This window comes from Agrilus planipennis, unplaced genomic scaffold, assembly GCF_000699045.2.
Source record: "Agrilus planipennis isolate EAB-ADULT unplaced genomic scaffold, Apla_2.0 scaffold31, whole genome shotgun sequence".
Lineage (NCBI taxonomy): Eukaryota > Metazoa > Arthropoda > Insecta > Coleoptera > Buprestidae > Agrilus > Agrilus planipennis.
In genome coordinates, this window is record NW_020439053.1 from 1409819 (window position 1) to 1422298 (window position 12480).

General features: G+C 28.6%; 3 protein-coding genes across 20 annotated transcripts in view; 2 read left to right on the top strand and 1 right to left on the bottom strand.

Annotated features, from left to right (window-relative positions):
* Positions 1–406: 406 nt before the first annotated feature.
* LOC108732883 lies at positions 407–1115 on the top strand. The gene is made up of 2 exons (XM_018463877.2): positions 407–573; positions 625–1115. Exons 1-2 carry the CDS (start codon positions 511–513, stop codon positions 793–795), a joined length of 234 nt encoding a protein of 77 aa, XP_018319379.1. The 5' UTR covers positions 407–510; the 3' UTR covers positions 796–1115.
* Positions 1107–12480, bottom strand: part of LOC108732881 (mitochondrial glutamate carrier 1-like) — a 129296-nt gene continuing 117922 nt past the window's right edge. For 3 of the 17 annotated variants that reach the window (XM_025976986.1, XM_025976990.1, XM_025976989.1), the window contains 13 exons: positions 12116–12208; positions 5273–5442; positions 4613–4838; positions 4297–4436; positions 4085–4233; positions 3566–3738; positions 3358–3509; positions 2999–3294; positions 2268–2457; positions 1978–2195; positions 1721–1924; positions 1395–1595; positions 1107–1321 (listed from right to left, as the gene is read on the bottom strand). In XM_025976986.1, the coding sequence (XP_025832771.1) occupies positions 1175–1321; positions 1395–1595; positions 1721–1924; positions 1978–2195; positions 2268–2457; positions 2999–3294; positions 3358–3509; positions 3566–3738; positions 4085–4233; positions 4297–4436; positions 4613–4838; positions 5273–5442; positions 12116–12208 (2359 nt within the window). In that variant the 3' untranslated portion in view covers positions 1107–1174. Of the gene's footprint in view, positions 1322–1394; positions 1596–1720; positions 1925–1977; positions 2196–2267; positions 2458–2998; positions 3295–3357; positions 3510–3565; positions 3739–4084; positions 4234–4296; positions 4437–4612; positions 4839–5272; positions 5516–5571; positions 6348–6532; positions 6828–6859; positions 6902–12115; positions 12209–12480 lie in introns of those variants that run through there. The other 14 variants (XM_025976985.1, XM_025976984.1, XM_025976988.1 and 11 more) reach the window with 14 other exon arrangements.
* LOC112905150 (uncharacterized protein PFB0315w-like) lies at positions 7007–10612 on the top strand. Of its 2 annotated transcripts, XM_025977003.1 has the most exons (7): positions 7011–7286; positions 7343–7921; positions 8106–8304; positions 8367–8983; positions 9048–9414; positions 10115–10222; positions 10286–10612. In XM_025977003.1, the coding sequence occupies exons 1-7, from the start codon at positions 7208–7210 to the stop codon at positions 10548–10550; spliced, it is 2214 nt and encodes a 737-aa protein (XP_025832788.1). In that variant the 5' UTR covers positions 7011–7207; the 3' UTR covers positions 10551–10612. The 2 variants fall into 2 exon arrangements, with proteins under 2 accessions (XP_025832789.1, XP_025832788.1); XM_025977004.1 differs by lacking the exons at positions 10115–10222; positions 10286–10612 and adding an exon at positions 9934–9961 and having other exon boundaries at positions 7007–7286.

Below are 12480 nucleotides of genomic sequence, written 5' to 3' on the forward strand. Positions count from 1 at the left end.
TCTGACTGAGGTGATATTAAATTTGTTAATTTGTAAATTAGGAATCGACAAATACGAAATGAAAATCAATTTCACTTGCAAAGAGATATCATTTCTACTTAACAATCAATTTTAGGAACTTTGTATTACAAATAAGAAGTATACTCCATTCTTCTTCGAATTTCAATTTTTTTAATGTTTCATGATTCATGTACTTAATTATTCGAATTTAATTACCTAAAAAAAAATTAGTAAAATCGGCAAAATATTTGTTGCGTTTTACATATATGCTACGCGCAAAATCCTGTGCATATGTGGTTGTATAAACTAAGTATACTCCAAATATTATTATTATCATTAGGGAAATAATGTACTATCTATTGTCTATCAATATATGTTCTAAATCTGTTAATATTAAAATGTAAGTTAGAATATTGGGATTAATATAAGAAAAAAAATTGAGTGAATTTATAATCTTTGCTATAGTTAATCTATCGCGTAGAGTAAAATGTAACATAACCTATAAACAAAATGATTACTCCTTTTGACGACTTTGTATATTTAATTAATAATGTACTTTTAGGTGAAGAACCAGTAAGTAGATTTTATTTGCTTTTAAGTTTTATATTAATTGTTTTATTTTAGAGCGTTGAAGATTTCATTCTTCTTATTGGTACTGTAGTTGCATTTGTCGCATTTATCCTGTGGTGTTGTTTCCCTGTTGTCCCAAAAGATTCCCAGGCACCCATGCATTATGAAGGCAAGGATTATCAAATAAAACATCCTCAACGGAAGTATGAGTATTGCTCAACCTGAAGATGAGAATTCCATTTATTAATAAGTACCTACACTGTCTGCTTTTTTGGAAAATAATTTAAATTGTAAAAGTGACCAAAGATCTCTGTTATTTATGGTATTATTAATTTAGTATAATTATAGTCAACTAGTAATTAAATAAGTAATTTAAAACAATGAATAAGTCATCTAGTCAAATTAAAATTTAGTTTATGTATTATAACCATGAATGTAATAGTGCCAAAGTATGTTGTTAATGGAAAAAATTGTGGGTAATAAGATGGTACTGTACCTTGTTAATTTTCATTATTATTAATGATTAAAGAAGTAAAAACTGTAAATTGTTTATTTAAATAATCAGTCGTATATGATTCATTAAAAACTATATGGAAAAGTAAAATCAACACTCTGAGCTCTCTTCCTGTTCAAACTTTGCGATATTACATTCATTATCTGTTGATGCTGCTGATGATACAGCATCTAAATCACACTTCTCATCTAGCTTTGTTTCATCAATAGGTATTTTAATGTGTTGATGATAAATTGGCTGAAAAAAAATTATAGAATAATAAATGATTGATTTTTCCTCAATGTGATAAAATATTTGTTGTTAAATTTACTTGAACGGGCAAGTTAAACATCCATTTGCCAACAGCCATATTTTCTAAATTAAGGTGTTTCCTTTGCCGCTGAGTTCCTCTTAATCTAAATATAATTTCACTGGATCTTGCTAATAGTTTTAATTCCACCAATGCTTTATATGAATTAGATAATCGGGCTTCTTTTAATAAAAGATACAGCTCCTTTTCTGCTATCAGTTCCTTAAAGTAAAACGTCAATCAATCCCCCCTCCTTTAAATTATGTCTTTCCAATTACAAAAACTACTTTAAAATGTTAAACTAATCTAATTAGAAATATAATAAATTAAAAAATGCAAAGCAATACTTTGAAACGATTCTGTTGTATGATCTCATGTTGAGCCTCTTGAATACGTAATCCCCAATTTCTGTAGTATTTAGTGACTGTATCCAAAAGAAACGAATCCAGATCAATTGGTTGCAAATTTTCATTGATTAAATCAATTTGAATTTCTGACCATACCTCACCCAATTTGAGTAATAAATAATTTTGTGCTAACAATAGGCTAATCTAAAAATTATAGTTTTAAAATATTCATGTAATAAGTAGTGAACTACCTGTACTTGGTCAGTAATAGAAACCCTTTTATCAAAAATATGATATTGTTCATTACACATTTCTACTTTCTCTTCATGAATGAAATTTAAAATTTGAAGAAGTGCGTATACTTTCGATCTGCAACTGCCCAATAAATCAATTGTAGATGGACTCGCACTTGAATTTTTATCTTTTCTTTCAATTTCTTCTTTCTGTTTATGTCCACATATTGGCCATTCAGGATCTTGTATAAAACAAAATAAGAGGGGATTTCGTTACTATAATTGGGGACAATTTGTAAGAAATATCACAATACCTTTTATGATACAATTTTCATTTACTTTAACTTTTAACATTCTATTTTCTTCCATAAAAATATCAATCAGGAGATTAAGAAAAGTTTTCCCTCGTGATCTCCAAGTTACGACGTAAGGAATACATGTACCTTCTTCACATAAATCGACCAGTAAACCAAGAGCAACTGCTTTTACAGCCATTGTGCAATTCTATAATATTTTTTAAATAGGCTGCATTTAACATTATCAGTGAATTAAAATATAAGTACTACTTGTATATCTTTCCTTGTCATTTAATTATTATATTTATTAGAAATTGGATATTTTGTTTCGATACGGTTTATATTTGCTTTTAAGGGAAAAACAATTTTCAGTCACATCATTGAAAAAGTTAGCGATTTTTGTTCAGTCTTTTATTATGGAAGTAAAATATTCAGCATGCAATATAATAATTTGCATACACTTGTGGCAAGTCAAGAACCTAACATAAGGATAATCTATTACATGTAATAATCAATGGGCACCAATATCTGATGAAAAATACGAAGTGGCATAGTAAAATTCGTACAAATACCTTCAGTCATCAATTCGAATATTATTCAGAAGGCGTACGAATTTAGTTTCTCATAACAGTACACGTAACATGTTTTAAAGCAAAAAAAATGAATCTAGTCCTACAGGCACCCAACAGTAAAATTGATCAAACTACCTTAATAATTACAGTGGCATATTAGAAATATAATTAACTTGCCTTAATTGTATCAAGTAGAATAAAAATTCCACTATTAGCAATGAACGAATCAAAAGATTTATCAAAAGAAGTAAGGCTATTCCATAAAAGTCTAATGTGTGTTACTAGCATTTTATCGTTGGCAATGACGTCTTCTTTAGTTGGATTCAAAACCCTTTTAAGTAGTTCTATATGAAGTATCATTAAGAAGTCTTTTTGCTTGTCGACATTCATTTTGTTAAGAATAAAAAATATGTACATTAAACACTTTTGAGATGACTGCCTTAAACTGTTTGCCATCAGCTGCTCCCATATACCTCATAAGAGCAATTATTAATAATTAATCAAGTTAGTAATTCCGATTACGGAAATCTACCTACATAGTAGTATTTCAACACAGTGATTTTTTTCAAGTTCTTCGATCATATTGCGAATACGAACTTCGGTTAAAAATTTTAGAAAATGCAGGGCACTTATTAGCGCATCATTGCTGTATGGTTTAATGGTGTAATATTCAATCATCATTAGAGTTCTTAAACGATGAATTTTTGAATACTTTTTGTGAAAAAAATAATTAATAACGTATACCTTACTGGTCCATTATTGTTCATAAATTCACTTGATAATTGCTCAAGATATAATTGTAGAACATAAAATGCTAAACGAAGTAAGCCACAATAGAAATCTGGTCTCCAGGGAATATTCATTCCTGGTGTAATTATTCGGAGTAATCCAGGAATAACTTTTCTAGTTTTAAGTAACTGAAATTAAAATAAAAATGAACATTATTTTGTGCACATCTTGTGAAATTGTTTTTTAAGTTTTAGTTAACCACAATAGGATAATAAAAAATTACACTGTTTTAGTATTAGAGAAAAGTAATTCGACATTCACAAGAAATACACTTAGTATTTAACAACATTGATTTAAAACAATTTTGGAAACTTTTAATCTTATTTGAAACTGTAATTTGCGTTATCCTTTTTATTTCTATAGCATTATTGTAGAACAAGTTCTTTAGAAAATTTAAAAATCAAAATGTAATATTTTTCCCGTTTCGTTTTGTTCCGTGATTATTATGTTCATAGAAACAAGCAAAGAAATTACATTTAGATCTATATCTCTTGATTTCAAGCATAATGCTATCAGTAGCATTCTCTTAAATTCATAATCCCTTTCATCTGGTAGAAATGTAACTGTAGAAGCCCAAGTGCCTGCAGTACCCATTTCAGTTGCAACACTTAAAAGAGCAAGATCTAAAAGAAGTTAAGGTGCCCTCAATTGTCTTATTAAACATTGGTTTTCACGGTATTTATTACCATTTGCAAAACCGCATGTATTTAAATTTGATAGTAAAGGGTGGAGCGACAGTATTTTTAAAAAAATTGCCAAAATACTATTTCGTTCCACCTGATATCCTCTCCATTTCGTATACACTCTCAATATCAATAAAAAATTTCTAAAATGGAATTGTAGTATTATACATAATTTAGTATTAGTACTAAATTAATTTTGTTTCAGTTTTTAAGTAGACATTTATGAATTTTTTAAAGTTTACTTTTATATAAAAGTAATTATTAAACTAAATAAATATAAAGCCAACAAAGTGTGTAACAATAGACAAAATTTCCTTACTTTAAAGCAGTGGATGTCGGCCATATGACAATTTTTTTAAAATTGGAAAAATTTTCCTTAATGCTATCTAACAGCAATGCTATTAAGTTTGTTACTGTGAAATAGTGCTCAATAGATGTCGTTTCAATTTCAGTTTCAAAACGTTCCTCACGATCACATTCTTTCCATTTTGGATAAAAACGGAGCATTAAGGGTGTTAAAGCAGCAGACATAACAAACTTTTGACCTGTAACGGAAATATTTTACAAATTAACGTATTACTTTTGTAATTAACTAAAAATAAGAAAATCTTTTTCTAAATAAACAACTTATGTTGGAGTCTCTTATTCAGTTTCATAAGTGGTCTCTTACTACTTAAACAAAACACCAAAATCCGATATTTCTCTAGCTCTCGCAATAGCATCAGTACCTACGCTATAGTTATAAATTATACTATCCCTAGATCTGGAAATTACGCCACAATTTTTAAAATTTATTAGAAGCCTATTAACATCATAACAGTTTGATAAAGGTTCTATGTCTGTCTGCAGAGATACGCAATCGGTTACGTTATTACGGTAATTTTCTAAATTAAATTATATACCTACATATTATAAAAAGATATCAAGTTATGTATCAAAGGTAAAAAAATTCATAGGTGCATTATATTGGAAAACTTACATATAGGTTTTGATTTCTCTGCCAATTTATAAGCAAGGTTCAGAAGTTTTTTATAAAGTTCATCATTAGAGTCGACAAACATATGCGCTATAATTTCTGGCAAATTACTTTTCTCAATTGCATCTCGACAAGATTGTTCCGAAACAGAAATTTCGGTATCCATCGTTTTTCTTAAAATTAAACATGTGATAACATAGATGATAATATTCTGATATTCTTCTTCCACAACCATTAAAAAATATCCTTAAGTAATTATTTTATAAATTTTTATAGGGCAATATTAATCAATATAAGAATACCTAGAACATTAAAAAATTCTTCTAAATGAATACCATACCAAATGGCCTCAGTAGATTTTTCTTGTAAGGGTGGAATTGAACAAAGCATCAATATTCTTGGAAAGTAAGGCTCAAAAACAGTATAATCATGTTTTTTTTCAAAAAGTATTTCCAGTAATCGTGTAACATAAGGAAGTTCTGTAAGCCACTAAAGAAGATCAAGAAGTAAGTTAAATATGATGACATTCTAATTCTTATGACGATTTTAAGACAAGAGTATATAAGGATTGTGAATGTTTGTAATAATTTTGAGATCACTTCTATTACATGTTTGAATTGGTACAAACATCTGTTACAACTGGAAACAAATGTCAAAAATATTTTAGTTAGAAAGACATCAAAATTTAACAATTATAAGTTTAATTCAAACTGTGAGTTTTAGGATTTTGAATAATTTGTTCATGACATGATGCTTTAAATTATACATTTGCAATTAACAACAACCATGAAGCTTCAAGTTTCTTTTTTAGTTACTTTTATACTTAAACTGTAAGATCGTCGTAGGACACCTTATAAAAATAAAACACTTAAAAGCATACAAATGCATATGTTGTCGCTCTCAGTAATTCATCCAGATATTCTAAATGTCGATCTATATTAGTTTTTGTGGCAGGATGTTCCAGCAATTGAACGAGTTTCTGAATGGTAATACGAGAATCATTCACTTTACATTTTTGAAAGGAAATTTTAAACTTATCTCCAGTTGCCATTTTATTAGTTGTCAAGTGAATATCTACCTTAAATTAAAAATACAATTGATTTTTCCAAACTAATTGAACTCCTTTTAATTATTATAGGTAAGATAACTATTGCACATAGAAAAAAAACAGTTAAATTGCAATATTTTAAAATTATATAATGTCCAGCAACATACTTTGGCAATTTATTTGATATTAATTAATTAATCTAATAGGTTACTTACATGTAGATATACAATTATAACCTTTTTAGGACTAGCTATCTGAGAGGTTTGTGAATTTTATTTTAAAATCGTAACGTGTAAGTATTTATTCAAAATAAAACTCAAATTCATTTCAAATTCAACCAAACGTCAAACCTATGATTTAAATTTGGTGTTGCTTAATTCTCAATTGGTCTGTAAGGTATATTCATATTATTTACCACGCTTACCTAATACCATCTAATAACGGCTAGAATTTTAGTGCTTATTATTTCCAATCAATAATTAATAAATTTAAATTTATAATTACTGCAGAAGTATAAAAAAAAAATATTTAATTATATTTACGTATGAGGTTCAGATTCAGCCACTATATCAGTCAACTTTAACGGAATAGTACTAATGAACAAGTACCCATAGAGATAAACTAGCTATAGTCTTTTTTCTCGGGGAGATTTTTGAACGCACCCTTCAGGTGACGTTTGCTGTTTAACCGTTTCATTTAAATTCGAATCATACAATTATATCAAATATCAACTGTATTTTACATTTTTTATGTTGTTATAACAGGTATAACTGCAAAATATATCTTTACGGATAGATTCCTAGGACATAATCATATCAGATTAAAACAAGTGTAAATATGTGTTAAACAGTTTGTGTTAGATAAGTAAATTAACCTATTTCTTAAAAAAAATGAGTTTAGAAGAATCTTTTACATTATTAAGCAGCATGTCACCAAAGTTATTGACAAGTAAAAGAATCAGGAAAAATGGTAATACTAAGCAAAATTCATTTGTATTTAACATGAATATGCTGTTTTACTTTTAGTGCCGAAAATTTTATCTTTAAAGAAGCCAATTCAAAAATCTTCCATGTTATACAAAACTGAGTGTAAAAAAAACGAGAGTATTATACTTGTAGAAGAAAGTTCTTCAGAGACTGTGTCTACTCTGTCTAGCACTTCAATTGATAAAAAAAGCGACATTAACAATTCCACTATTATTATATCTGATTCAGAAAATTCAGTTGTAACTATTGAAGATTCGTTTTCTATACTGGAAATTAACACACAGAAATGCAGTTTGTCAGACACAAAGTTTGAAAAAGTCGCTGAATGGGTATCAAAAGTAAATAGTGAATTAAAAGATGTTGATTATTACAACAGTACCTCTAAACTAGAACAATCTCTGGGAAATGTCCGTAATCAATTAACTCAGAATTCTGTAGATAATTATAAAGAAATGAATGCTAGAGAAGAGTGTGTTTCGAAAACACCAGATAAAAATGTAAAAGAAAATAACTGCATCAAAGATAAACCTGTCCAGTTGAATGATACAAGTGTTTCTCTGTCATTAAGAATTTCAATAAATGATAGTAATAATTCAGCTGAAGTTGTCCCTAAAAAAGGTAATAAGCATAAAAAACTAAGATAATTATTTTGATTTAGTGAAAAAAGAGATGGGGTGTAGCTATATTTTTTACTGTTTGAATTTTCAATATTTGCTGTAGAAAGCAATGCATTAACATTTTAAAAATATTTGTAGATGTTTTCTTAGATTAATTTCAGTTTTCATACTTTTTAACTCTGTAGGTAGTAACACTTTTAAAAAGCCAAAAAATGGAATTAGTGATAGAAATGAAGGATCAGAAAAATCTGTTGAGGATGTATTGGACGATATTTATGGCGATTGCTGGCGAGAAAATAAAGATGTTATATTACAACAAAGTGAAAGAAAGCAGGAGAAAAATTACATTCCAAATAACTTAAAAAAAGTCGCCCTAACTGACATGTAAATAAACAAGAGTATTGCTTTTAAAAAGTAAAACATCTTGCTTTGTACTTTCTTTTTAGAAAAGGCAGAACAAGAACTCCCACCTACAAACATAAGAAAGCGCCGTGGATTGATTTACTAAAACAAGTTTGTGATCCAGATACTAGTACTTCTGATGAAGATGATAATTGCAAATATTCTGACATTCGTACAAAGCTCGATTTTGAAGAAAGAGAAAATATTTCACCTTTATTTGCAAAAAGTAGTACAACTAATTTCAATTTAAATAAAGAAAATATTGATTCCCCAAAAGAGAATCTTTTTGGTGACGTTGGTGAAGACTTTTTAAGTTTAAAAGATAGGCTATTGAGAAAATTGAAGGATAATGGCAATTGTAATGAATTAGACAAAAATAACTGTAGACTGATTGAAAACAATCTGCTTGATGATATTCATTTTGACAAGGAAAATGTAGATGTTATGAATAATAAAAAAGGTATTAGAAAAAAACCGATAAAAAGAAACACTGCTAAGCCTGAAGATAAAAAGAAGAAGAATAGCAATAGAAGAGAAAAAGTTGATAAAATAATAGACTCTGACTTCGACGATGATAATGATGTACAAAAATATAATAAAAACAATAAAAAGTACTTTGAAGAAAGTTTAAGACAGGCATCGTTTTTATCGTCTTTATCAGGTAGTAGAATACAAAATAAATAAAATTATCTAATTTTATAAAGATAATTGCTTTTTTATTTTAGGTTCTTTACCTAAACACTGTTGCGACCCTTCGGCCTTAATATTCCGGAACAATTTTAAAACGCTCAAAGATGAGCTCGCAAAAAAGTTATTCTCAATGTACAATGAAAAAGTGTTTGATAGTCAGATTCCATCTGATACATTAATTCAATGGAATGATAGAATGAGAGGGTCCGCTGGGTTTTGTTATTGTGTAAAAACAACTTCTTCTCAGGGCCGGATTACTAGAAAAGTACGAATAGCTTTGGCTACAAAAATTCTGGACTCGGCCGATAGGCTCCGAGATACACTGATTCACGAGATGTGTCATGCTGCCAGTTGGATCATCGATAGCTTGTCAGATGGACATGGACCCGTGTGGCAAAAGTGGTAACTTGGTTTTTAAACAATTTTTCTGGTTAATTATTATTTTATTTTTGTGGATTAATATTTTTAATGTTTTAAAAAACTTTAATATGTTGTCGNCTATAAAAAAGACATTGTAAATAGTAATCCATAACTTAATAACAATTTGGAAGGGGTGTTTGCAGGTAGGTAGATAGCATGTATATGTACCAAAAATTAAAAAAAAAAAAGTAGGAGACGACTGGTCATAGGGGGTGACAAAATGCGCGCCATAATAAGAAAACATGTATTGGTCAAATTTTTGCAAGAAAAAGCTCGAGTTGTGGAGACGAGCATTTCTCTACACTACAGGGATGTTTTGAGTACTAATTGAGCTAGATTCGCGTCATGAATCGGAAACTTTTAAGTGCAACGATATTAAAGAGTTAAAACTTAAAGATCAGTTGTTGAGATCAGGTGTTCTTTGTGACAAGCCTAAAAACAATATTCTGAATCTCAACTTTTGTTGCATATATATTTTTTTTTACGTTTGTCGTATTTCAGCTCGACAAATTAATCCGGTATTCCAATAAGTAAGTTAAATACCTGTATCTATTTGGAAAAAATTTCATTGGCAATGGAAATGTGTTGCCATTTAAATTACTAATATTACATGCACTAATATTAGCCAAATTGTATTAATTACATTTTATAATAATATATATTCAAAAAATTGTATTATTAGGGCTCAAAAGGCAGGGTCAGTATTCCCAGAATTGCCTCCTATAAGAAGATGCCACAACTACAAAGTAAATACAAAATATACTTACAGGTGCACTGGATGTGGCTATAGGTACGACAATTAGTAACCACTGTAGTTTACGATTTACTAAGTTTATACAAATTACTGTTTCAGCATTGGTCGACATAGTAAATCACTGGATATTGAACGCAAGAGATGTGGTTATTGTTATGGCGTTTTTGAAATTTTAATTAATAAGATAAATAAGTCTGGGGAAGTACAAAGTGTTCCGGCAACTCCAAAGAAGGAACCAAACCCTTTTGCTTTGTTTGTAAAAAATAATTACGCGGCGTATAAAACGCCTCAGTTGAAACATGGCGATGTAATGAAACTTTTAGGACAAAAGTTTTCAGAAATGAAAGTGAAAAGTACTGACTAAATAATTACGTAATTTTTATTAAAAGACTGAATATGGATAATTTTTAGACTCAATAATTATTAATATTATGTATAAATGTTTTGATGTACATATATATGTATGGTTTACTTACGTGTACTTTTACTTATACTTTTTAAGTTAAAAATGCATTGGATGATTTTTAAAACTATTGTGAATATATTCACTCCAATTAATATCTGTTGTAGTTTTATTTGTTTAAATTTCCACAATACTGGACGATTATAAAGAAAAACAAAAATATTCTCATCTTCTGTAATAACGGAAAATTTAATTTACAAATAAACATCACAATGTTCTCAAATAAAGCTAAAAGTTTTTTGTCAGCATTTTTCGGAAACTATGAAGAAACGTAACGTGCACTATACTATGTAAAAATACCCAAATTAAACGAATATTCAAAACAAAGTGAAAAAGAATTCATTTAAGTCAGCAGTGTTTAGTATTATGAAATCGTAACAATTTCCGTAGGCAGTTTATGCATTAAATAAACATAAATAAATTATTTTATTAATATCGAAAAGTGTAGTAGTTACACTATAAACTTCGACTCACATTGTAATAGTTCTGTCTTTGATTACAGCGCATTCGCTCAATTTCGCGGGAATGTGTGTTAATTCGAATTTAAAATAAAAATTATAAAATAGTGCTTGTGATTGGTTCCACTTCATATAGGCAACCCAATGTACTACAGAGTATTCACATCGTCGGCATAGTTAGTAGCAGTTCTATAATAAAAACGATATTTTTAAATTGAGGGTTGAAAATGCACCTTGATAATTTTTAACAATAAAATTAATTTCATTGATTACTTACATTAACTTTAATACATTTTTGTACCTACTTAGAAATAGAAATGACATTTTTAAATTAGGGGTTGAAAATGAACTACGATAATATACAACTAGAAAATTCATTTCAGTGTTGCCTGACAACATTTCTAATATATTTTGGCACTTCTATCTCCTTTAATAAAAGGTGGAATTAATTTATTAATATATAAAAACGACGTTTTTAAATTGGGGGTTGAAAGTGTACCCAAGTATAAAATTCCTTTCACTGATGCCTCACAAGAAGTTTACTACTATTGTTCAACCACTTCTAGCTTGTTTAATAAGGGAGAAAGTAATATATATATGTATATAAAAAACGATGTTTTAAATTGGGGGTTGAAACTGCACCTTCGTTATTACTAATTATGAAATTCTCTTCACTGATGCTCTGCAACAGTTTTAATACATTCTAATACTTTCAGCTGATTTTATAAAGGAAAAATTAATTAATCAGCAGATAAAAACAACGCGTCGTTTTATAATTGGGGGTTGAGAGTGCACCTAGGTAATTTCCAACTAAAAATTCTGTTCACTGATACTTCCCAACAATATTAACACTTTCAGCTCATTTAATAAGAAAGAAATTAATTTTAAATTAAAAGGAAATGTATAAATATGAGTTGTACTTTTCTAATGTAGCGTGGATGATTTGGAAAGAATAATTCCTGAGTAACAAATTGTAGTGTCCACTTCCTTAATTAAATAAAATCCTACCTTTCTTTATAAGCATGTGCCGATGACGTCAAAAATACTCTCATGATAGTGGTTTGTAAGGAATTTTCCTTCATAGGCAAATTGTTAAGAATGCTGAAACAAAAATAATATTGTTTAGCTGCAGTATAATACAAAAATAGTTTATTGTTGTTGTTTGTTATTTCAAATGTAAAATACAAAATAGATTTCCCTTTTTTGTAGTACACCTATTTAATTTTCTAAGTTTACTGAAGTATAAAATATTATTTAAGAAATTTTTTTAGATATTAGAGTTTTTCTAGACTAATAGTGGTGTTTGCACTATATCACCAGCTGCGAACATTAAGTATGATTTATATTTTTTTGTTTGAAGTGATTGAGATATA